We start from the raw sequence: 25,324 nt of genomic DNA, 5'->3' as shown, positions 1-25,324 counted from the left end.
GATTAAAGCAGTTGGATCTTGGTAGGTTGATTATGGAACAGACAAATGGGGAGTGCTGGTTATCACTTTGGTCTCCAAAAGGTATAAATCAGAGAGAAATTATTAGAATATAAAGTGCCCTTCGTTAAGCTCCAGATAGCTTTTGAATTTGGATAAATAGGCACTCTCAGTATTGTCCACATTATTACTGAAATGGAAGGTCTCACTAGCTCTAAAATGAAGAACCCTACCATATTACATGTTGTTAATTTAGTCAGGCTTCACAAGTAAGTATGGTAAGTATGGAGCTCCTGCTCAGCATCCAGCCCTGCACATGACTGAGATGACAGAGGATGAATGTGCATTTGGGGAGAAGGAGTTAAAAAAAGAATCCCAAATGTTAGTTCCTAATAGAGCAAGAACAAAACAAGCACTAATCAGGGATCTCTCAAAGGGCCAGCACGTACGCTTGGGAGCCTTTGTGGAATATGGAGTCTGGGACAGGGTCTGAATATATCGCTAATCTTGTTTTATATCCTCCTTGAGAACACTTTTTGAACAAGAAGAGTTCTGTCTTTTTTGAGGGGATTATCTACTCTATTAATAGTGTTTCACCCATTCAATGTCACTGTGAAATCTTAAAGTGTGTTATTGCCCCAGCTTAATAAACGGGAATCAGAGCTTGCCTCCTCTCTTCCTATACAGGCAAATGGCTTTACCTCGGCCTTCAAATACACTGCAGCTGTCTTGTATCGGCCATGGGCTCTTCACAATCTGGTCTTGACTCTCCAGCTTCCTTCTCCCAGAGCTCTCCACCTCATTCACTGAGAATATAGCAATAGATATGTAATAGCCGTACTGGCCTTTTGGTTTAACTTGGATGCGGCAGGTACAGTTCCATTTCTGAGGCCTTCTACTTGCTGGTCCCTCCCTTTTCTTGATGTGCTCTCGCCAGGTGTTCCTGACGCCCAGTCCTTCACTTCTTCATGTCTTCACTTAAATGTTGCCTCTTGGAAGCCTTCTCTCGTCACTAACTCAAATAGCTTCCCTTCTCCCATCACACTTAATAGCCATGACTCTGCTTTATTTTCCTTCACAGCACATGAACTCTTATTCTCCTCTTACTGGAATGTAAGACCCATGCGGGCATGGCTTGATGTTTAGCACAGTATCTTCAACACCTGGAACATAACAGGTGCTCAATAATATTTGTTGAATACATTAACTAATGAATTGGATTTTTCTCTGTTGTAGACTTTTCAAGAGGCAGTTGTTGTTGTTCAGTTGCCTAGTCGTGTCTAACTCTTTGTGGCCGTATGGACTGCAGCACGCCAGGCTTCCCTGTCCTTCGCTATCTCCTGGAGTTTGCTCAAACTCATGTCCCTTGGGTCAATGATGCCATCCAACCATCTCATCATCTGTCACCCCCTTCCTTCTACCCTCTATCTTTCCCAGAATTAGGGTGTTCTCAAGAGGCAGAGCTGTTTGCATATAAAAGAGCAAGGAGTCTGGAATCAGATGGACCCCTGATTTCCAGTTGTGCCATTTATTAGCAATGTACCCTTAAGACAATTAGTTATGGACTCTGAACATCAGTAGTTTTAGATATAATATTGTACTAAGTAATTCCTATTTTGCAAGGACTGTGTAAAGATTGGAGATGATGCATGTTGCCGCAGAAAACAGACCATGCTCAGATTTTCTTATACTTTATTTACTGCGACAAGAAAATGCTCTTCTTTTGTATGGGCAGTCCAAATCATCCTGCAGAGGTGTGTCTATTACTTGATAAGAAATAGAGATTAGTCGAAGTAACTGATCTCTGAAGAATATACTCATAGTTATCAAAAGTTTATATAAACATTTCCATACATCAGTGCCAGATGTTATGATTTTGACGTTTAGTCAAAGCCAGACTTCCTGAATTCCAGCTCACACCATCAGAATTCAATAAAAATATTCATTTTTACACTCATACAGTGCTAAGTCTTATCTGTATGTCAATAGAATCTGAAGCAGGCTAGTAAATCTCCATTGTCAAACTCACAGTGATGTCAAGATATAGTAGGTTCCAAAGAAATAGTAACTATAATAGTATTTTTTTTTCTGATGGAGAGCTAAAGTAGTAAAGTTACATTTCTTCATGGTTTCCTATGACCCTGCAGTTATTTCTTTGTTGTTCAGTTGCTAAGTTGTGTCCAACTCTTTCCAACCCCATGGAATGCAGCACAGCAAGCTTCCCTGTCTTTCACTATTTCCTGGAGTTAGTGATGTCATCCAATCATCTCATCCTCTGTTGCCCCCTTCTCCTCCTGCCTTCAGTCTTTCCCAGCATCAGGGTCTTCTCCAATGAGTTGGCTCTTCACATCAGGTGGCAAAATATTAGAGCTTCAGCTTCAGCATCAGTCCTTCCAGTGAATATTCAAAGTTGATTTTCTTTAGGATTGACTGGTTTGATCTCCTTGCAGTCCAAGAGACTCCAAAGATTCTCCTCCAACACCATAGTTCAGAAGCATCAATTCTTCTTTATGGTCTAACTTTCACATCCATACATGACTACTGGAGAAACCATAGTGTTGACTGTATGGACCTTTGTTGGTAAAATATGATGCCTCTGCTTTTTAATATGGTATTTAGGTTTGTCATAGCTTTGCTCCTTTTTTTCCAAGAAGCAAGCATCTTTTAATTTCATGGCTATAGTCACCATCTGCAGTGAATTTGGAGCCCAAGAAAATAAATCCTGTCACTATTTCCATTTTCCCCATCTATTTGCCATGAAGTGATGGGTCTGAATGCCATGATCTTAGTTTTTTAAATGTTGTGTTTCAAGCCAGCTTTTTCACTCTCCTCTTTCACCCTCATCAAGAGGCTCTTTAGTTCCTCCTCATTTCCTGCTGTTAAAGTGGTATTATCTGCATATCTGAGGTTGTTGATATTTCATCTGGCAATCTTGATTCCAGCTTGTGATTCATCTAGCCTAGAATTTTTCATGATATCTTTGCATAGAAGTTAAATAAGTAGGGTGACATATACAGCCTTGATGTACTCCTTTCCCAGTTTTGAACTAGTTCATTGTTCCATGTCTGGTTCTAACTGTTGCTCCTTCACCAGCATAGAGGTTTCTCGGGAGGCAGGTAAGATGGTCAGGTATTCCCATCTCTTTAAGAATTTTCCAGTTTGTTGTGATCCACACAGTCAAAGGCTTTAGTGTAGTCAATGAAGCAGAAGTAGATGTTTTTCAGAATTCCCTTGCTTTTTCTATGATCCAGCAGATGTTGACAATTTGATCTTGAGTTCCTCTGCCTTTTCTATATCCAGCTTGTACATCTGGAAGTTCTTGGTTCATGTCCTGTTGAAGCCTAGCTTGAAGGTTTTGAGCATTACCTCCCTGGCACATGAAATGAGCACAATTATATGGTAATTTGAACATTCTATGGTATTGCTGTTCTTTGGGATTGGAATGAAAACTAACCTTTTGCAGAAAACACTGCTGAGTTTTCTAAATTTGCTTTATATTGAGAGCAGCACTTTAACAGCATCATCTTTGTTACTCACAAACTAAACTACTGTCACTTTGTCAGGCCTTCTTTTCCAACATATTAGTAAACACAGTGCCAATTTTATAATTGACCTATATGATGAGCATTTGTATGCATTTTTTGTATAGCATTTTGTATAGATTTTTTTGTATTTTGTGTAGATTTTTAAGATTTGAGCATCTTAAATTTTTAAGTCTCTATAGCAAGGGAATTTCATTAACTACTGCTGCTGCTGCTGAGCTACAACTTCTACTATCATTGTTATAGTCCATATTCTTATTGTATTGTGGATATTTATTATATGTCCATATTCAGTGGTTTCTATGAGGAGCCATATTATATGTCCATATGCAGTTGTTTCTTTTTTTCAGTCTCTGATGATTTTGATGATTTTTTTTTGTTATATTCTTACCAGAAGCCAATATGTCATTTCTTATCCCTTTGGTCTTTCTTTACATTAAGCTTTAGCATAATAAGAATCGTAATCATCATCAGTCTAGATGCTGCATTTAGCCTCAAATTGGCCTTGATTCAATTCTGGTTGCAAATAATATATTTGACAAAGAATTGGCCTTGTTTTAGGCACATTCAAGTTATATATGCCATAGTTGAGTGGAGGCCAGAAAAAAGTTGAGAGTCTAAACATGATACAAAGAAAACATCATTTAAAATAATCTGATGCAAAAGTATACTGCAACTCTGCTGAATATAGTTTCCCATGAGTTTCCCATGAGGCTCCTTCTCGTACCTGAAAAGCTACTATATTTACATCCTTCAAAGTGGTGCAAGTAAAAATTTTTAGTGATGGGATAAGTCCAGGGCCATTTCAGATAGCAAGAAGGGGAAATGAACTTAGATTCTCTTTTTCTTAATAACACCAAGAAAAACCTACCTGAACTATATGCAGCATCACATTAAATCAATTTATGCTTTTTTGTTTTAATTGTGCTTGACTTCAGGAGGTTATACATTGGTACCCAATTTTTTTGTACTAATTACTTGACATATTTACTATCTTTATCATTGTCATTATTACCACCGAAAAGCATTTTAATGTCTGTGTGCATATTGCATTAAGTATCTGGTTGTGCGTAATTTTAGTCATTCTCTGTACTAAATAAATAGGAGTGCACAGTATTAAGTGGATATCAGTGTTCCAGACCAGTCTCTCAGGGACACATGGTAATTCCAGTACATGCACACAACCCCTAGGATATTAAAGGTCAAAGTGAGCTGTCTAACAATGGAAAACCATCTCATTTGAGACAGACGGAAAAGAAAACCAGGTTTACCAAAATTGTTATTTCTACATAAAGGAAAGGTAATTTCTCTGCTAGCTAATATTTCAGATATGGCAAGGTAAAAGTCTTCCCCAGTCTTGGTACAAAAAATGGGAATATAACTTTTTGGAATCCCATTCCTTCTGCACATATATCCAGTATGCCTAGAAGTCATTCAGAATGAGAAACTGAGTCAGATGAGCTAATCCTATATAGGTAGGATTTATGATGTCATTGTCTTGGTATTTTCCTTGTAAAATCCTGTACCAATATCAAATCCTTAAGTCAGACTGCTGAGAAATGCACAGCATACTCTCATTTTATGTATATAAGTCAATTAAATACACTAGGAGTTGTTTTCCAAAATTTGTCTTTTTAAAAAATTATCTTTTATTGTGCGGGTAATACTACATTTGCTATAGTTTATAATCTTAATATAATTTCTCATTAAAATAACCTGACAACCTTCTTTCATATTACATTTTTATAAAATCAAAAGATGCTTTGGAGAAAGTATAGAATTTATGTGACATATTTGGATAGTATAGAGATTCATTGACTTGTTGTAAATGTTTACTGAATTCATTCTACAGAATGAGTAAAATCCCCAAGAAAATTTCACCTGAAATAAATATTTATTTCCATTACAGAAGCAAGAATTATTAGCTCAGAGTCAGTGTAATGTAATAATTACTAATGAGTTTGATATCTTTGAAAATATTGGTTTTGTAGCAAAATTCAAGAGGGGCTTGCTTTTTAAAAAATTGTTGTTTACTTCATTTTTGGCTGCACTGGGTCTTCATTGTACCACATTGAGGTGGTATCTCTTGTTGCGAAGCATGGGCTCTAGCGTGCGTGAATTCACTAGTTGCGGTGTGTGGGCTCAATAGTTGTAGCACACAGGCTTAGTTGTCCCGAGCCATGTAGAATCATCCTGGACTAGGGAAATAAACCTGAGTGCCCTGCATTGGCAGTTAGGTTGTTAACCACTGGACCACCAGGGAAGTCCAAGGGCTTTGCTTTTGTACCTTTTTCAGTTAATAGAAGAGAAAACTGAAATTAGCAAAAATGAGTGTTGTGATAGGCTACCTGCACAATTTTGTGAAACTTGGAGAGCTTAGTTGAATTCTTCTGATTTAAGTGAGAAACTTTGTATGATAGACAGCCAAAACAAAGCAAAAACACCCCTGCTAAACCAGTCCAAAGCAAACGGGAAAACTTGCAACACACAGGGTGAGCATGGGTTTTGGAATCGGACAGACGTGGATTCGAAACCTAATTCCTTTCTTTATTAGCTAGGGGACCTTGCATAATGTACTTAGCATCACTGAGCCTTTGTTTCCTGTTCTATAAAATAGAGATAATGTGAGTCTTGAAAGGTTATAGTTAGAATTGCGAAAATATACAAACCTCATAATATGGAGTCTCGTCTGTGGTTTAGTTGCTCAATCGTGTCTGACTCTTGCAACTCAACGGACTATAGCCCACCAGGCTCCTCTATCCGTGGGATTTCCCAGGCAAGATTCCTGGATTGGGTTGCCATTCCCTTCTCCAGGGGATCTTCCCAACCTCAGGACTGAACCCACGTCTCCTGCATTGGCAGGAAGGTTCTTTACCATTGAGCCATTAGGGAAGTCCAATATGGTGTCTGGCACATAGTAATTATTGTTAGAACTGGGATCCCAGTAAGCCTTAGAGATTGGGGCTCTACAGGAAGTGAGAACACACTTCCTGTGTGCAAAGATTTGGTCTCGGGCAAAGATTTGGTCCAGCCTAACCTGTATGCAGGTCGGGAAGCAACAGTTAGAACTGGACATAGAACAACAGACTGGTTCCAAATAGGAAAAGGAGTACATAAAGGCGTATATTGTCACCCTGCTTATTTAACTTATATGCAGAATACATCATGAGAAACGCTGGGCTGGAAGAATCACAAGCTGGAATCAGGATTGCCAGGAGAAAAATCAATAACCTCAGATATGTAGATGACACCACCCTCATGGCAGAAAGTGGAGAGGAACTCAAAAGCCTCTTGATGAAAGTGAAAGTGGAGAGTGAAAAAGTTGGCTTAGAGCTCAACATTCAGAAAACGAAGATCATGGCATCTGGTCCCATCACTTCATGGGAAATTGATGGGGAAACAGTGGAAACAGTGTCAGACTTTATTTTTGGGGGGCTCCAAAATCACTGCAGATGGTGACTGCAGCCATAAAAGATGCTTACTCTTTGGAAGAAAAGTTATAACCAACCTAGATAGCATATTGAAAAGCAGAGACATTACTTTGCCAACAAAGGTCCATCTAGTCAAGGCTATGGTTTTTCCATGAGTCATGTATGGATGTGAGAGTTGGACTGTGAAGAAAGCTGAGCACCAAAGAATTGATGCTTTTTTTTTTTTAAGTTTTTAATTTTTTTTTTAATTTTTTTTTACCTTTAATTTTTTTTTAATTTTTTAAATTTTAAAATCTTTAATTCTTACATGCGTTCCCAAACATGAACCCCCCTCCCACCTCCCTCCCCACAACATCTCTGGGTCATCCCCATGCACCAGCCCCAAGCAAGCTGCACCCTACGTCAGACATGGACTGGTGATTCAATTCTTACATGACAGTATACATGTTAGAATTCCCATTCTCCCAAATCATCCCACCCTCTCCCTCTCCCTCTGAGTCCAAAAGTCCGTTATACACATCTGTGTCTTTTTTCCTGTCTTGCATACAGGGTCGTCATTGCCATCTTCCTAAATTCCATATATATGTGTTAGTATACTGTATTGGTGTTTTTCTTTCTGGCTTACTTCACTCTGTATAATTGGCTCCAGTTTCATCCATCTCATCAGAACTGATTCAAATGAATTCTTTTTAACAGCTGAGTAATACTCCATTGTGTATATGTACCACAGCTTTCTTATCCATTCATCTGCTGATGGACATCTAGGTTGTTTCCATGTCCTGGCTATTATAAACAGTGCTGCGATGAACATTGGGGTACACCTGTCTCTTTCAATTCTGGTTTCCTCAGTGTGTATGCCCAGAAGTGGGATTGCTGGGTCATAAGGTAGTTCTATTTGCAATTTTTTAAGGAATCTCCACACTGTTCTCCATAGTGGCTGTACTAGTTTGCATTCCCACCAACAGTGTAGGAGGGTTCCCTTTTCTCCACACCCTCTCCAGCATTTATTGCTTGCAGATTTTTGGATCGCAGCCATTCTGACTGGTGTGAAGTGGTACCTCATTGTGGTTTTGATTTGCATTTCTCTAATAATGAGTGATGTTGAGCATCTTTTCATGTGTTTGTTAGCCATCTGTATGTCTTCTTTGGAGAAATGTCTATTTAGTTCTTTGGCCCATTTTTTGATTGGGTCGTTTATTTTTCTGGAATTGAGCTGCAGAAGTTGCTTGTATATTTTTGAGATTAGTTGTTTGTCAGTTGCTTCATTTGCTATTATTTTCTCCCATTCAGAAGGCTGTCTTTTCACCTTGCTTATATTTTCCTTTGTTGTGCAGAAGCTTTTAATTTTAATTAGATCCCATTTGTTTATTTTTGCTTTTATTTCCAGAATTCTGGGAGGTGGATCATAGAGGATCCTGCTGTGATTTATGTCTGAGAGTGTTTTGCCTATGTTCTCCTCTAGGAGTTTTATAGTTTCTGGTCTTACATTTAGATCTTTAATCCATTTTGAGTTAATTTTTGTGTGCGGTGTTAGAAAGTGATCTAGTTTCATTCTTTTACAAGTGGTTGACCAGTTTTCCCAGCACCACTTGTTAAAGAGATTGTCTTTACTCCATTGTATATTCTTGCCTCCTTTGTCAAAGATAAGGTGTCCATATGTGTGTGGATTTATCTCTGGGCTTTCTATTTTGTTCCATTGATCTATATGTCTGTCTTTGTGCCAGTACCATACTGTCTTGATGACTGTGGCTTTGTAGTAGAGCCTGAAGTCAGGCAAGTTGATTCCTCCAGTTCCATTCTTCTTTCTCAAGATTGCTTTGGCTATTCAAGGTGTTGTATTTCCATACAAATCTTGAAATTATTTGTTCTAGTTCTGTGAAAAATGTGGCTGGTAGCTTGACAGGGATTGCATTGAATTTGTAAATTGCTTTGGGTAGTATACTCATTTTCACTATATTGATTCTTCCAATCCATGACCATGGTCTATTTCTCCATCTGTTAGTGTCCTCTTTGATTTCTTTCATCAGTGTTTTATAGTTTTCTATATATAGGTCTTTAGTTTCTTTAGGTAGATATATTCCTAAGTATTTTATTCTTTTCGTTGCAATGGTGAATGGAATTGTTTCCTTAATTTCTTTTTCTACTAGAATTGATGCTTTTGAGGTGTGGTGTTGGAGAAGACTCTTGAGAGTCCCTTGGACTGCAAGAAGATCAGCCCTGGGATTTCTTTGGAGGGAATGATGCTGAAGCTGAAACTCCAGTACTTTGGCCACCTCATGTGAAGAGTTGACTCATTGGAAAAGACTCTGATGCTGGGAGGGATTGGGAGCAGGAGAAGAAGGGGACGACAGAGGATGAGATGGCTGGATGGCATCACTGGCTCGATGGATGTGAGTCTGAGTGAACTCTGGGAGTTGGTGATGGACAGGGAGGCCTGGCGTGCTGTAATTCATGTGGTCTCAAAGAGTCAGACATGACTGAGCGACTGAACTGAACTGAGGCTTAATTGACTTACCATACATTCCAGTTCATTTGTAGAGTGTGGATCCACCTCCCTCCTTGGGTTATTTTTTTATTAATTTATTTATTTTAATTGGAGGCTAATTACTTTACAATATTGGAGTGGTTTTTGCCATACATTGACATGAATCAGCCATGGGTGTACATGTGTTCCCCATCCTGAAACCCTCTCCCACCTCCCTCCCCATCCCATCCCTCAAGGTCATCCCAGTGTACCAGCCCTGAGCACCCTGTCTCATGCATCGAACCTAGGCTGGTGATCTGTTTCACATATGATAATATACATGTTTCAGTACTATTCTCTCACATCATTCCACCCTCACCTTTTCCCACAGAGTCCAAAAGACTGTTCTTTACATCTGTGTCTCTTTTGTTGTCTCACATATAGGGTCATTGTTACCATCTTTCTAAATTCCATATATATGCATTAGTATACTGTACTGGTGTTTTTCTTTCTGACTTACTTCACTCTGTATAATAGTCTTTTATAATAGGCTCCAGTGTCATCCACCTCATTAGAACTGATTCAAATGCATTCTTTTTAATGGCTGAGTAATATTCCATTGTGTATATGTACCACGGTTTTCTTTTCCATTCATCTGCTGATGGACATCTAGGTTGCTTCCACATCCTGGCTATTGTAAACAGTGCTGCGATGAACATTGGGGTACACGTGTCTCTTTCAATTCTGGTTCCCTCAGTATGTACGTCCTATTTCTAGCTTTTTAAGGAATCACTACACTGTTCTCCGTAGTGGCTTTACTAGTTTGCATTCCCACCAACAGAATAAAAGGGTTCCCTTTTCTCCACACTCTCTCCAGCATTTCTTGTTTGTAGACTTTTGAATAGCAGCCATTCTGACCGGTGTGAGATGGTACCTCGTTGTGGTTTTGATTTGCATTTCTCTGCTAATGAGTGATGTTGAGCATCTTTTCATGTGTTTGTTAGCCATCTGTATGTCTTCTTTGGAGAAATGTCTGTTTAGTTCTTTGGCCCATTTTTTGATTGGGTCGTTTATTTTTCTGGAATTGAGCTGCAGGAACTGCTTGTATATTTTTGAGATTAATTCTTTTTCAGTTGCTTTGTTTGCTATTATTTTCTCCCATTCTGAAGGCTGTTTTGTCACCTTTCTTATAGTTTCCTTCGTTGTGCAGAAGCTTTTAAATTTAATTAGGTCCCATTTGTTTCTTTTTGCTTTTATTTCCATTACTCTGGGACGTGGGTCATAGAGGATCCTGCTGTGGTTTATGTCAGAGAGTGTTCTGCCTATGTTTTCCTCTAGGAGTTTTATAGTTTCTGGTCTTACATTTAGATCTTTAATCCATTTTGAGTTTATTTTTGTGTATGGTGTTAGAAAGTGTTCTAGTTTCATTCTTTTCCAAGTGGTTGACCAGTTTTCCCAGCACCACTTGTTAAAGAGATCATCTTATCTCCATTGTATATTCTTGCCTCCTTTGTCAAAGATAAGCTGTCCGTAAGTGCGTGGATTTATCTCTAGGCTTTCTGTTTTGTTCCATTGATCTATATTTCTTTGTGCCACTACCATATTGTCTTGATGACTGTAGCTTTGTAGGATAGCCTGAAGTCAGGCAGGTTGATTCCTCCAGTTCCATTCTTCTTTCTCAAGATTGCTTTGGCTATTTGAGGTTTTTTATATTTCCATACAAATTATGAAATTATTTGTTCTAGCTCTGAGAAAAATACTGTTGGTAGCTTGATAGGGATTGTGTGGAACCTATAGATTGCTTTGGGTAGTATACTCATTTTCACTATATTGATTCTTCCAATCCATGAACATGGTATATTTCTCCATCTATTTGTGTCCTCTTTGATTTCTTTCACCAGTGTTTTATAGTTTTCTATATATAGGTCTTTTGTTTCTTTAGGTAGATATATTCTTATGTATTTTATTGTTTTCGTTGTAATGGTGAATGGAATTGTTTCCTTAATTTCTCTTTCTGTTTTCTCATTATTAGTGTATAGGAATGCAAGGGATTACTGTGTGTTAATTCTGTATCCTGCAACTTTACTATATTCATAGATTAGCTCTAGTAATGTTCTGGTGGTGTCTTTAGGGTTTTCTATGTAGAAGATCATGTCATCTGCAAACAGTGAGAGTTTTACTTCTTTTCCAATCTGAATTCCTTTTATTTCTTTTTCTGCTCTGATTGCTGTGGCTAAAACTTCCAGAACTATGTTGAATAGTAGTGGTGAGAGTGGGCACCCTTGTCTTGGTCTTGACTTTAGGGGAGTTTCGATTTCCGTGCTTGTGATGGGTCTGTTAAGATTTTCTATTTCTTCCTGGTTCAGTTTCAGAAAGACTTTCCTAAGAGTTTGTCCATTTCTCCCAAGTTATGCATTTTATTGACATATAGTTGCTGATAGTAGAGCTTTTTGCGGGAAAGTTCTCTCTCTCTCTCTCTCTCTTTTTCTTTTGCCCCTCTCTCTGGCTGTCCCATGTTAGCTCCCTCAGATTGTCCTCAGGGCGTTCAGGCCCGGTCCTTACCCTAAGCAGTGTAGCCTGCGCCTCCCTGTTCAGCCCCTGCTTGCTGGTGGTGGACATGGGCATCTGTTTCTGATTTTTGGCTGTTAAGTGTGAAGCTGTGAACAGTCATGTACATTTTTAAATTCAGGTACATCAGGTCTTAGTTGTGGCACGTGGGATCCTCACTGGGTCGTGTGAGATCGTTGGTTGTGGTGCGTGGACTGTCTGGTTGTGGCGCGTGGGATCCTCGCTGGGTCGTGTGAGATCGTTGGTTGTGGTGCGTGGACTGTCTGGTTGTGGCACGTGGGATCCTCGCTGGGTCGTGTGAGATCGTTGGTTGTGGTGCGTGGACTGTCTGGTTGTGGCACGTGGGATCCTCGCTGGGTCATGTGAGAGTATTGGTTGTGGTGCGTGGACTGTCTGGTTGTGGCACGTGGGATCCTCGCTGGGTCGTGTGAGATCGTTGGTTGTGGTACATGGGCTGTCTGGTTGTGGCACGTGGGATCCTCACTGGGTCGTGTGAGATCGTTGGTTGTGGTACATGGGCTGTCTGGTTGTGGCACGTGGGATCCTCACTGGGTCGTGTGAGAGTGTTGGTTGTGGTGCGTGGACTGTCTGGTTGTGGCACGTGGGATCCTCACTGGGTCGTGTGAGAGTGTTGGTTGTGGTGCGTGGACTGTCTGGTTGTGGCACGTGGGATCCTCGCTGGGTCGTGTGAGATCGTTGGTTGTGGTGCGTGGACTGTCTGGTTGTGGCACGTGGGATCCTCGCTGGGTCGTGTGAGATCGTTGGTTGTGGTGCGTGGACTGTCTGGTTGTGGCACGTGGGATCCTCGCTGGGTCGTGTGAGATCGTTGGTTGTGGTGCGTGGACTGTCTGGTTGTGGCACGTGGGATCCTCGCTGGGTCATGTGAGAGTATTGGTTGTGGTGCGTGGACTGTCTGGTTGTGGCACGTGGGATCCTCGCTGGGTCGTGTGAGATCGTTGGTTGTGGTACGTGGGCTGTCTGGTTGTGGCACGTGGGATCCTCATTGGGTCGTGTGAGAGTGTTGGTTGTGGTACGTGGACTGTCTGGTTGTGGCACGTGGGATCCTCACTGGGTCGTGTGAGATCGTTGGTTGTGGTGCGTGGACTGTCTGGTTGTGGCACGTGGGATCCTCACTGGGTCGTGTGAGAGTGTTGGTTGTGGTGCGTGGACTGTCTGGTTGTGGCATGTGGGATCCTCGCTGGGTCGTGTGAGATCGTTGGTTGTGGTGCGTGGACTGTCTGGTTGTGGCGCGTGGGATCAGTAGTCTGGCACATGGGCTTAATTACTCCATGGCTTGTTGGTGCTTAAGCTCCTGACCAGGGATCAAACCCACGTCCCCTGCATTGTGAGGCAAATTCTTAACCACTGGACCAGCAGGGAAGTCCCTCGTGTACCTGTTTTTGGTTGAACATAAATTTTCATTTCTCTAGGATAAATGTTCAGAAATGTGATTGCTAGGCCATATATGAATGTATGCTTAGGTTTTTTTTTTTAAAGAAACTGCTAAACTGTTTTCCAGAGTGTCTATGCCATTCTTTATTCTCACCAAGCTGCATGAGATCCAGTTTTCTGTTTCCTTGTCATCTTTTGATGTTGTCACAATTTTTTCTTTGAGCCCTTCCATTAGGTATGTAGTGATTTCTCACTGTGGTTTTTATAATTCTCTAGTGGCCAGTATTGCAAATAATATGCTTATTTGCATTTGTAAAAGAGAATTACTTGGTAAAATGTATATTAGTATATTTTACTCATATTCTTTTTTTTTAAATATAAACTTATTTATTTCAATTGGAGGTTAATTACTTTACAATATTGTATTGGTTTTGCCATACATCAACATGAATCCGCCACAGGTATACACGTGTTCCCCATCCTGAAACCCCCACCCACTTCCCTCCCCGTACCATCCCTCTGGGTCGTCCCGGCGCACCAACCCCAAGCATCCAGTATCATGCATTGAACCTGGACTGGCTATTCCTTTCATATATGATATTATACATGTTTCAATGCCATTCTCCCAAGTCATCCTGCCCTCGCCCTCTCCCACAGAGTCCAAAAGACTGTTCTGTACGTCTGTGTCTCTTTTGCTATCTTGCATACAGGGTTATCGTTACCATCTTTCTAAATTCCATATATATGTCTTTTTACTATTGAGTTTTGAGAGTTTTAAAAAAATATTTTCTGAAAGCTAGTTCTCTATCAGATAGATGGTTTGCAAATAGTTTTCCTGTTTGTAGCCTGTCTTTTAATCTTTGAAACAAGATCTTTCACAGAGCAGAAGTTTTAGATTTTAATTTAATTCAGCTCGTTCATTTTTTTGTTTGTTTATGAATCATGCTTTTGTTATCAGGTCCAAGAACTCTTCGCCAAGTCCTAGATGCTGAAGATTTTCACCTACATTTTCTCCTAAAATTCTTACAGCTTTATGTTTTACATTTAAATCTGTGATCAACTTTGAATTTATTTTTGTGTAAGGTCTAATGAGAGTTATGAGATGATCCCCCAAATCTCCCACCCAGCATACATAAATTGTGTAATTAACTCCCTCTTCTTGAGGGTGAGACCAGTAAATAGGAGATCACACTGGCTGGGCCTGACTTAATCAGATGAGCCCTTTAAAAGAAGGTGAAGTGTCAGAGACATGTTCTTCTGCTGGCCTGGAAGAAAGCAAACAGCCAAGCTGAGGAAGGAGAAGTCCTTTGGGCAAGGATCTGAGGGAGGTCCGTAGGAGCTGAGAGTCACCCAAGTTGACAGCCAACAAGAAAATGGGGACCTCCATTCTACAACTGGAAGAAACTAAATTCTACCAACAACCTGAATGAGCTTGGAAGAAGGCCCTGAGTCTCAGATGAGAAAAAAAATCAAAGCTCCAGCTAACATTTTTATTTCAGCCTTGCAAGACCCTGAGAGGAGGACCCAGCTAACCCTGCTAGACCTGTAGAAACTATGAGATGCTAAATCTGTGTTATTTTAAGTCATTAAGTTTTTGGTAATCCTGGAGTGTGATGCTGCTTTTATGCTTATGTAGATGAGGAATCTGATTATTGGAGCTTGCAGCTGAGTGTTAGGGAAAGAAATGAGATGTGTCTGCTTCCGGGCACATTGGGTTGGTCAATTGTCTCCTGGATGGGGAGGCTTCCTGGGGCCTAATGTTGTGGCTTTCTGACTCTAGGCTACTCACTGATTCAGTTTGTGGGGTGCTGTCTTTCACAGTAGTAGGGGAAGAGCCGTCTAGCTCAGTCAGTCACCCTGTGATGCAGAGGGGTGCTCTTCGTGCTTGTTGATTGCTTACTTGTATTTTTGAGCCGGTATTCCCAATGGAGAGCTTCCCTGGTAGCTCACTGATAAAGAATATGCTTGCCGGTACAGGAGATGTGAGTTTGATCCCTGAGTTGGGAAAATCCCCTGGAGAAGGAAATAGCAACCCACTCCAGTATTCTTGCCTGGGAAATCCCACGGACAGAGGAGCCTGGCAGGCTACGGTCTATGGGGTCGCAAAGGAGTTGGGCACAACTAAAACAACAAGGAATCCCCAGTATATGTATGTGTTTATATTTTTATACTTGTGACACTATTAAATAAGCTCTATAACATAAAACAAAGAAAAATATAAAATTTTAAAAATATGATTTTAAAAGATTTTTGAAAGAAAGATTAAAAGTTAATATAAAAACTATGTAGACATTAGAAAGATCAGCAGCTGCCAGGGGTTGGGGAGGAGGGGGGAATGAATAGGTGCAGAGGAGTTTAGGTCAATGAAACTGGTGCTCTGTTCCACCTGCAGTGGTCGGTACATATCATTATACATTTGTCCAGACTCAGAATGTGTAACACCAAGAGTCAACGTTAATGTAAGCTATGGGTTTTGGGTGATGGCGTGTCAGTATAGGTTCATTGATTATAGCATATGTACCACTCTGTTAAAGGATGTTTTGGGTTTGTCGGGGCAGGGATTATATGAGAAATTTCTATACTTCCCACTCACTTTTTCTGTGAACCTAAAACTCTAAAAAATAAAGTTATTCAAAGAACTAAATATAATGTGAAATCTGTATATGGAAGGCTTCAGGTTTTTTTTTTTTACATTTTAACTCACTTTGGAGACTGAATACATCTCAGTTGGTATACAAGATAATGAACTCTTCCTAATTTTTTTATAAAGTAGGAGATAAAATTTTCACTCTTTGATATAGATTGGCACTGGTGTCATCACTTAGTCCATTTTTTAAGCATTAATATTTCCTGTCAGTTATGTTGGGAAAAGGTGGAAGGATTTTGCAGTGCATCAGGGCTGAGAATAGTGTCCTCGCTTGTTTATTTACTTTCTTTGCATTTCACCATGAACCATTGTGTACTCTGGATGGTTAAGTAGTTTATGCACTAAATTATTTTACGTAGTGTAGTCTTTACAGTAGTTTACAATGAGTTAAGAGGTAGTCTTTAAAATCTTCTATGTAAAGTTTGCTAGTTTTCTTGTGACAGAGTAGTTCAGAGTCCTCTTGAACTTGAGTGAATTATGGCACTTTTCTATAAAATAAAGAGAAGAGATCTCAATCTGTAGACCTTTTCTTTGATGGCAAGTGGCTATCAAAAACATTATATCTAGAAAATTTTTTTGAAGGAATTTAAGACAAAATACATTCTGTCACAACAGATTAAAGAAAAAAAGAAACCTGACTGCTTTATTGAAGGATTTTTATGTAGCATTATGAAAATAGCTGTTTGGAAGTGTTTCCGGAATTTTGGAATTTTTCTAAAAATGATCTGAATCTGTAAAAATTCATTTATGTATACACATAAAAAATCTGTTCAAATTTTTGTTAAAAATATAAAATGTATTTAAATATAAAATATGTTTATGAAGATATAAAAACAGGACATATAGTAGTATAAAGAACAATTGATTCAGGAAAGTTGGCATTTTCTAGCCAAAATTCCAATCAAAACATTGTTTACTTGATAGATAGGATTGAAGCATGCATGTCATGATTTAATAAACACAACCAGTGGTGTACTTCCGCCAGGGGCATCTTCCCTCTTTACCATGCATTGCGGGAGTGGTGAGGGTGAGGACTCTGTATTAGACTTCCAAATAGGTTTCCCCTCTATCTGAAAGCACAGTATTCCTAAGAAACCTGTCATAAGCTGAAATGGCATTAAGTGAAGGAGCAGTTATCATAGGCCCCATCTTGCTAGTGAATCAACAAAATTAATGGAGACAAAGCACAGATGCTCACAGATACAGCGCAAAGCTATGTGGGCTGAGATGCTGAGAGTAGTTCCCAGAAGGAGCTTAGAGGGTCGCTTACAATTCTGGGTGAACGCTGCCTCCAGACAGGCTCCCTGCAGACAGGCTCCCTGCAAAACACACACCCTGCAGAACACCTGATGTTTCTGCATTTTGACTTTTTTAAGGTGAAAACAAAAATCCTCTTCAGGTTTCTTTCAGTTAGCAAAAACAGGTACTAATGCAGGTGAAGTGAAAGTGAAATGTCATAAGGCAAGCTTGAAGACTAGGGGATAACCTGTATCGCCTAAAAGTTATACCAGATTTTTAAAGTTGTAAAGCATGCAGAGAAAAGACTCTGATGCTGGGAGGGATTGGGGGCAGGAGGAGAAGGGGATGACAGAGGATGAGATGGCTGGATGGCATCACTGACTCGATGGACGTGAGTCTGGGTGAACTCCGGGAGTTGGTGATGGACAGGGAGGCCTGGCGTGCTGCGATTCATGGGGTTGCAAAGAGTCGGACACGACTAAGCGACTGAACTGAACTAAACTGAAAGCATACCCAATCATATTTCTCACACTAAAATCATTAGTTACAACCTTCTGTTGAGCCTAAGAGGTTTCATGCTGTTAAAGCCAAGTTAAGTCCCTCTCCTGCTTCTCGTGGCTGTATATGCATAGCTTCAAGCCCACTTGTAGCTGGTTACATCTTTGTAGGAGTGTTTTCTTGCGTATGTTTTGGATAGGATTTCTCAAAGTTTTGTTTCTGGCCCCTTCTACTTTCTATTCCTTATTGATTCCTTGGGATTTGTGTTGGCTGAAAGCAGTCTTGTCAGCTTTGATGCTTGCATGTGCATGCACACATATCCGCGTAATTCCATGTGGTAAAGCAAGGAGGTTGAAGGCAGTCTCCCATCCCGATACACAACTTTGTACTGGAATGTCAATGAAGAACCACATATTTAGGGCCAGGGCCAGAAACCAGACATCCAGACTAGAGTCCGTTTCTGGATCTTAGACTGGCTCTTGACCGGGGAGTATAGTTGCTATTTGCAGACTACTAGTATCAGACCCTTTAACCCTCATGCTCTGCTGTGTCTCTACACTTGTAAAAGTATTGGAATGAAAGCAAATCAGCTAAATGAGCAACCCTACAACCTAACTCTGTAATAATAAAGAAAATATTTTTCCTTTAATTCCAGGTCCCAAGGAATAAAGTTTGATACTAAAAACAATGAGAATGTTATCATTATAAGACTTTCTTTTAGGAAAGACATCTTAAATAGTAACTTTTATTGGCGCTAGTGATAAAGAACCCACCTGCCAATGCAGGAGACATGAGAGACAGGGGTTTGATTTCCTGGGTTGGGAAGTTCCCTTGGAGGAGGGCATGGTAACCCACTCCAGTATTCTTGCCTGGAGAATCCCATGGACAGAGGAGCCTGGCAGGCTACAGTCCCTGGGGTTGCAGAGTTGGACACACTGAAGCAACTTAGCACACATGCATATGAACACATGCAGAAATTTTATTACTTAAAAATTTTATTGGAGTATAGTTGATTTAAAATGTTGTGTTAGTTTCTGCTGTACAGCAAAGTGAATCAGTTATACACATACATGTGTCCACTCATTTGTAGATTCTTTTTCCAGATAGGGCATTACAGAGTATTGAATAGAGTTCTCTCTGCTATAAGTAGGTCCTTATTAGTTATCTATTTTATATATAGTAGTGTGTATAGTCAATCCCAATCTCCCAATTTATCCCTCCCCTTTTACCCCTGCTAAACATAAATTTGTTTTCTACATCTGCAACTTCATTTCTATTTTGTAGATAAGTTATTTGTACCCTATTTTTTAGATTCCCCATATAAGCAATATCATACAATATTTGTCTTTCTCTGTTTGACTTCACTCAGTATGAGGATTGCTAGGTCCATTTGTATTTTGGCAAATGGCATTACTTTATTCTTTTTATAAAAATTTATTTATTTTTTAATTGAAGGATAATTGCTTTACAGAATTTTGTTGTTTTCTGTCAAACCTCAACATAAATCAGCCATAGGTATTATTCTTTAAATAGTAGCTTTTACTCTCATAATGAGACATTTTCTTCTTAGGAAGTAAACATTCATTAGCTTTTAGTATTCTTTATGTTTGAAAAATTTAATATATTCAATATGCATAGAATATCTTATATTTAAAATACTTATGTCCAATAATACCCCTCAGAAATAGAGTCTTTCTTTTATGAGTTAAAATAGTAATTTTCCTAATACCATTGTCATTATTATAGCTAACATTTACCTGAGTGTTTGTTGTGTGCCAGATACTTACTTTCTGTTCATGTATTAAATTCATTTAACCCCCTCCCCATACAATCTTTGTGAGGTAGGACTCATTTCCCCATTTTATGGAGATATATTACTTTCACATATTTGATATATCTAGTCTATCTGTTTTATATGGTTTATTTATGTAGTATATAGAAATGAAATATACCCATAATTACATAATTTAAAGTAAAATGTCAGGTTTTTGTATCCCAATTACTTACTCGAAAATATAAATAGAAAATTTACTATTCTGTTGGCATCTCGGCCTTATGACATTTTTCACTAATTGTTCCTTCTCCTAGCATCAGCTTCCTAAGACTTCTACTTTCCCTGAAGTCTGATTTTGAAGTCAGTCAAAACTACATAATATGTACATAACAAATTATATAAATAATATACTAGTACAAATGATAGTATCTCAGAATTATTTTTATTCTAAAACACTTATGCTTTTCCTTAAAATAGATATGAAAATTTATGTTTGTACTTTCTCATCTTGTTATGCTGATTATAAACACAATAGATTATCTCTAAATCGAAAGCCTATTTTTGCTCAGAAACTGCTTTTTGTTCTGTTTCTCGTGTAACTAGATAAAGCCCACTGAGACTCATATCTCCTGGCATGGTATAGTCAAAATCCCAAGGGCTAAAGACGACATGGAATAAATTCTCAAATGCTGGGCATGCTGTTCACAGCATCACGCTGCTCTGTCATTGTTTCCTAATGTGAAAAGGGGTGATGTTTTAATCCAGGAGTGAGGAGTGCTGTAGAGGGCTAGACTTTAGGAGATTGATAGAGAGGTCATTAGATGTTTACTGCCTCCTCCTCCGTCCCCCTCCCCTGATTCCGACTGCCATTTCCATTTCTTCTACCAAGTTGGCACCTTTCTTTTATACTAAAAAGTTGAATTTTTTCCACTGGCCTCCTTTATAACATAGTTTGAATCACTTTTTAATACTGGAAGTTAACATTCTTTATTCTTCAAAAGAGCTGTGGCGTCTTTGAATAGCTCTGCCATTTCATTGATACTCCTCCCCGCCTCTCAATTCTGAAGGAGGTTTTCATTTTAGAAGCATGTAGTATATTTTACATGCACTAGTTGCATGAAACATACTTTCTATATTGATCACTGTACCTTTGCTGCCCTGAAAAAATGCCCTACACAGTGTTATATTCTTCGTCTCTCAAATGAAATACTGCTTTAAATGCTTTAGATTCTAAATCTTTAGCATTTTAAATGCTGAAGATTCTAAATCTTAAGCAAAAAGTAAGATTATTATTTTATTCTTTTTAATGTTATAAAGAAGTAATATGTGGTTTCTCTTAATACTGCCCCTTATTTTGTAATTTAGTTATTAAAAGTAGATCAAGGAAGGAGCCAAAATAATTATGACTTTTGTTTCATCTATCATATAATAATTCAGACATAACTTCTCAAAAAAGCATTTTATTTTTAAAAAAAGATTTGAGAGAATATCATTTATATTGTATATTCCTTTTAGAATATCATATATATGAGAATCCATGAGATGTATTTCTCCAAATTTAAGAAATAGGATAACTTTTCAAATGTTGAACTTCTTTATCCTTAAATGTTAGAGGCTGGTTATATTATGACTTACATTGAAATAATAATCCAGGAACCTATTATTAATAGAAGGGTACTTTCTTCTTTTTATTAAAGAGCATTTATGCAAGTTTTCATGCCTTTTAGGTTCTTATATAACAAGAGCATATGTATATGAGCCCCCTATCACAGATTGTCTCATTAAGATCTTAGTGGAGAATTTAAAATTAGAACAGTGGTAATAATACAATGAAATTGACTAGTTTACTGTTTTTTAGAGAGCTTTTTTTTTTTTTTTACTTGAGAGGCAATGTAGTTGAATGGTTAAGAGAATGGCTTTATATTAGTTGAATGGTTAAGAGAATGGCTTTGTGTTAGATTTTTACCGATCTGATTCTTACAACAGTTTTAGAAATAAACAAGAAAAGGACTCTTCTTCCCATTTTTATGGAGGGAGGAGGTGGAGACTCAGAGAGATCATGTGCCCCAACAAGGTAAAGCTAAGTAAGAGGCAGCGTGAGGACTAGAAAAAAAAATATTAATATGACTTTTTCCTTGCCCACCGTCTCAATGGAGAAGATGAATAAATTTACAAAAGTGGAGAGAGACTCAGTGTAGGGAAAAACATATGATTTTATAATTTCTGATTTTTATCTACTTTTAAAATCTAGGGAAATATTTTGTGTTAGCATTAGCCGTAATTTTACCTTGAAATGACTCAAGGTAAGGAATGTGAGATGTGAGAGGACATGTGAGATGTTCCCAGACATGAAGTTGTACCATGCTTATTTAGTATTGGGTAATAGAATTCACTTTTATGTCCTCTGTCTTTTTATGCCTACCACTATGCTTTTGCTTCTTTTTCTGACTTTGAATAAAGTATGGTTAGCAGTTTATTCAGACATGACTAAAGCAACTTAGCACACACACACACAGTAATTTATTCATTAGAGTGTTAAGGTTATATTTTCCCAAGGCATTTTTTTTCCCCCAAGTTGAACATGCCTATTCAACTTGTGGCTTTTCCCCTTTTACAGGCTTTTTCTTTTTTCCTTTCTTTCTTTTCTTTCTTCCTCTCTTCCTCCTTCCTTCCAGTCAGTCATTCAAGCCATCCCTGAAGATACAAAGATGATTAGATTTGGCACACCGTCTGGTCTAGGTAGCTCCTTGATGTAGTGAATATAAACATGTCAGTGAATGCATTTCTGCCAAAGCAATAAATGAAAAATTGCATGCAAGCATGAGGAACCCACAAGAACTAGAATAGAAATTAACATTGCCTTTGGGCTCAGAAGAGGCTTCTTTAAAGAGGTGGTTTCTGAACTGGGTTTTTGAGGGCAAATAGGCATTCGTTAGGCAAAAAGGTATGAATTTTAACAATTATACGAGTAACACCTACTTCCGTTTCTCAAACATTGCATGTGTTGTTTCTTACTTTTTGTTCGCCAGATTATTTCATATGCATATGCCCAAATATCTAGTTTTGTAAAGCTCTCTCAAATCACTCTTCACATTGAGTATAATTTGGAAATTCTCAGACTGTCTACCATTGTTCTGAGTTGTTGCTGTGGTTGGAACATGGTTTTCTTATAAATAATATAACATTGTATTGAACATGTCTTTGAAATGTTTGATTTTACTTTATTGTACTTGAAGTATTTTGAAAGACTTAAAACAAGATATACTAGTATTCTTGGACTTAAAATTCATTATAGGTTCCTTTAGAAGCTAAAGTTTACAAAATATGATTACACTGTGATACAGAGAACCAACAATTCCCCCAAATATTACACTACTTAGGGAAGAGAAAGAATTACCAGCATTTGCTTATGTTATTTATTTTATTGTATCTAGTATAATGCAAGGGCGTAATTATGCTTTTCTTACAATATAGGGATTATAATATTTACTCTTAATCACAGGATTAGTTCAGCTCCTTTTGTTTCAAAGCACTTGCTTTTTAGGTAGATTGAAAATTACACTAAGCTTATTTCAAAATATCTTGCTTATATATCCATTTACTGTGTGTTTTAAGATTGAAATTTAGGTCAAATTACAACTTGAATTTAACTTTACAAAGAAAATAAGTGTGCCACCTTTAAAAACTGCATTCTAAATTTTAAGCACAATAGATCAAAGTATACCTTATTTAAATAAATACTCTGGAAAAGAAATCTCAATTATTTTCTCCCAAACTTTCTTAAAATAGTCACTGTTCTCAATACAAAATCTGAGGTTTAGCTTTATTATTTTAAAGGAAGATGAAAAGTTGTTTATTTTAAAATTTTAATGAATTTGCTTTAAAATTATGGAAATTCTCCTTTGGGGACAGCTTTATTTGAATTGTATGTGACACTATTTTTATTTCTGAAGGCTATGATTAAAAGTTTCGTGGATGTCTACCAGCTTGCAAGCGCTAGAATTGCTACATTAGAAAAGGAAATGACATCTCATCGAAGTCACATTGCAACCTTGAAATCAGAACTTCACACGGCTTGTTTACGTGAAAATGAAAGTTTACAATCAGTAAGTCCTACACTATATTTTTTGTCTTTGAATTTTGGGTCACATTTACACTCATGTTTTTGTTGTTCATCAGATTGCTCACCAATATATCTAGTTTAGAATAAGTGATCAGTCAAGCAGCATAAAATTACTAAGTGTGGAGAAAATTTTGAAGGAAGGAAAGCAATTAATTTTTGCATTGTATCACATATAAAGATATGCGTATTGTTATCAATGCTAAAACACTGCATCAAGATTCCTTTGTGTTTGGTAGTGCAGCTGACAGTTGGGTTTGGCAGTATGCATAGTTAAAGCTTTCAACTGTCTGAAGATTCAGTGTGTCCCATTAAAGACAGAATATTATTAATTATGCGTATAACCAAAATGGTAATTAGAACATGTGATTATTCTCTGTAGAAAACTAGACTTATCCATAATACATGCCTAGCTAAAGATGCATGTTGTGATTCATCTATATGATTAAAATTCAGTTTCAGCAGTCATTTTATGTCTTAAAATTTTAGCCCATGATGAAATTTGGGCTCATTTAAGACCAAACAAAATTTTTTTCCACTTGAAATACATGTTTGGGGGGTATAAAAAAATGAATGTATTTCTGACATAAAGGAATAAAATACAATTTCAACTTTTTCCTCAAGAGCCAGATATGTCAACAGTGGTATTCAGAGGGCTATCAATAATTGGAATGTCATTTTTCCTTTTTTGGTTTGATTAGAATAGATCAAGGTGACTTGTAACAAAAAACAGTATCATTTTGCCATTCAGCTGTTGACAAGTTTCAAATGATATATTCAACAGAAAAAGAGTTAACATAGAGTAAATAGATGCATAGCTGCAGTTTAGTTATTCAGCTCCTTTGAGTAGTAGCTTAAGTGTCAGCATCCCAGTAAAGCTTTATGACCACGGTATTTGAAACTGCAACCACTAACCCTCCCCCACCCCACAGACTCTCTCATTTTCTCCTCTTCTTGTTTGTCTATCTTCTACCTTCCTTGCTTTATTTTTTTCACTATAGCACTTAGCAACTTACACATTTTGTGTTTTATTTATTTATTGTTGTCTATTTTGCTGCTTACCCTCGTAGAATATAGATTCCATAAAGTCAAGCAATTTGGGGTATCTTCTTCACAGCTGTAAAGGTACTCTAGTGCTGAGAACAGTCTGGCCCATAGTAGGTACTCAGCATTGATTACTGAATGAAGAATTTCTTTTTTTTTTTTTGAATGAAGAATTTCTAACACTTAATCCAGTAAATCAGCAAACTAGTTATTTGAGATCTGAGATGTGAATTCAGTTGAGTTCAATTTTTAAAATTACTTTGTTAGTTTCTTAATGACTGAGTAGTAAATTGGACCTCATATAAGAGAAGTTAAAATGAAGAGGAAACACTTCATAAAGATTTGTATAAGTATTTGGAATTAATTCTAGTATTTCTTTTTCTTTTTACTTTATTTCACTTTACAATACTGTATTGGTTTTGCCATACATTGACATGAATGCACCACGGGTGTACATGCATTCCCAAACATGAACCCCCTTCCCACCTCCCTCCCCATAACATCTCTCTGGGTCATCCCCATGCACCAGCCCCAAGCATGCTGTATCCTGCATCGGACACAGACTGGCGATTTGTTTCTTACATGATAGTATACATGTTTCATTGCCA

At 38.0% G+C, this 25,324-nt stretch overlaps 1 protein-coding gene across 1 annotated transcript in view; it reads left to right on the top strand.

Annotated features, from left to right (window-relative positions):
• Positions 1-25,324, top strand: part of CCDC171 (coiled-coil domain containing 171) — a 351,122-nt gene that overhangs the window by 267,049 nt on the left and 58,749 nt on the right. The window contains exon 25 of the mRNA XM_005683650.3: positions 23,506-23,658. Coding sequence (XP_005683707.1) covers positions 23,506-23,658 — 153 coding nt within the window. The remainder of the gene's footprint in view (positions 1-23,505; positions 23,659-25,324) is intronic.

Source organism: Capra hircus, chromosome 8 (genome assembly GCF_001704415.2).
Source record: "Capra hircus breed San Clemente chromosome 8, ASM170441v1, whole genome shotgun sequence".
Classification (NCBI taxonomy): Eukaryota; Metazoa; Chordata; class Mammalia; order Artiodactyla; family Bovidae; genus Capra; species Capra hircus.
This window is presented reverse-complemented; position numbering and strand designations above follow the sequence as displayed.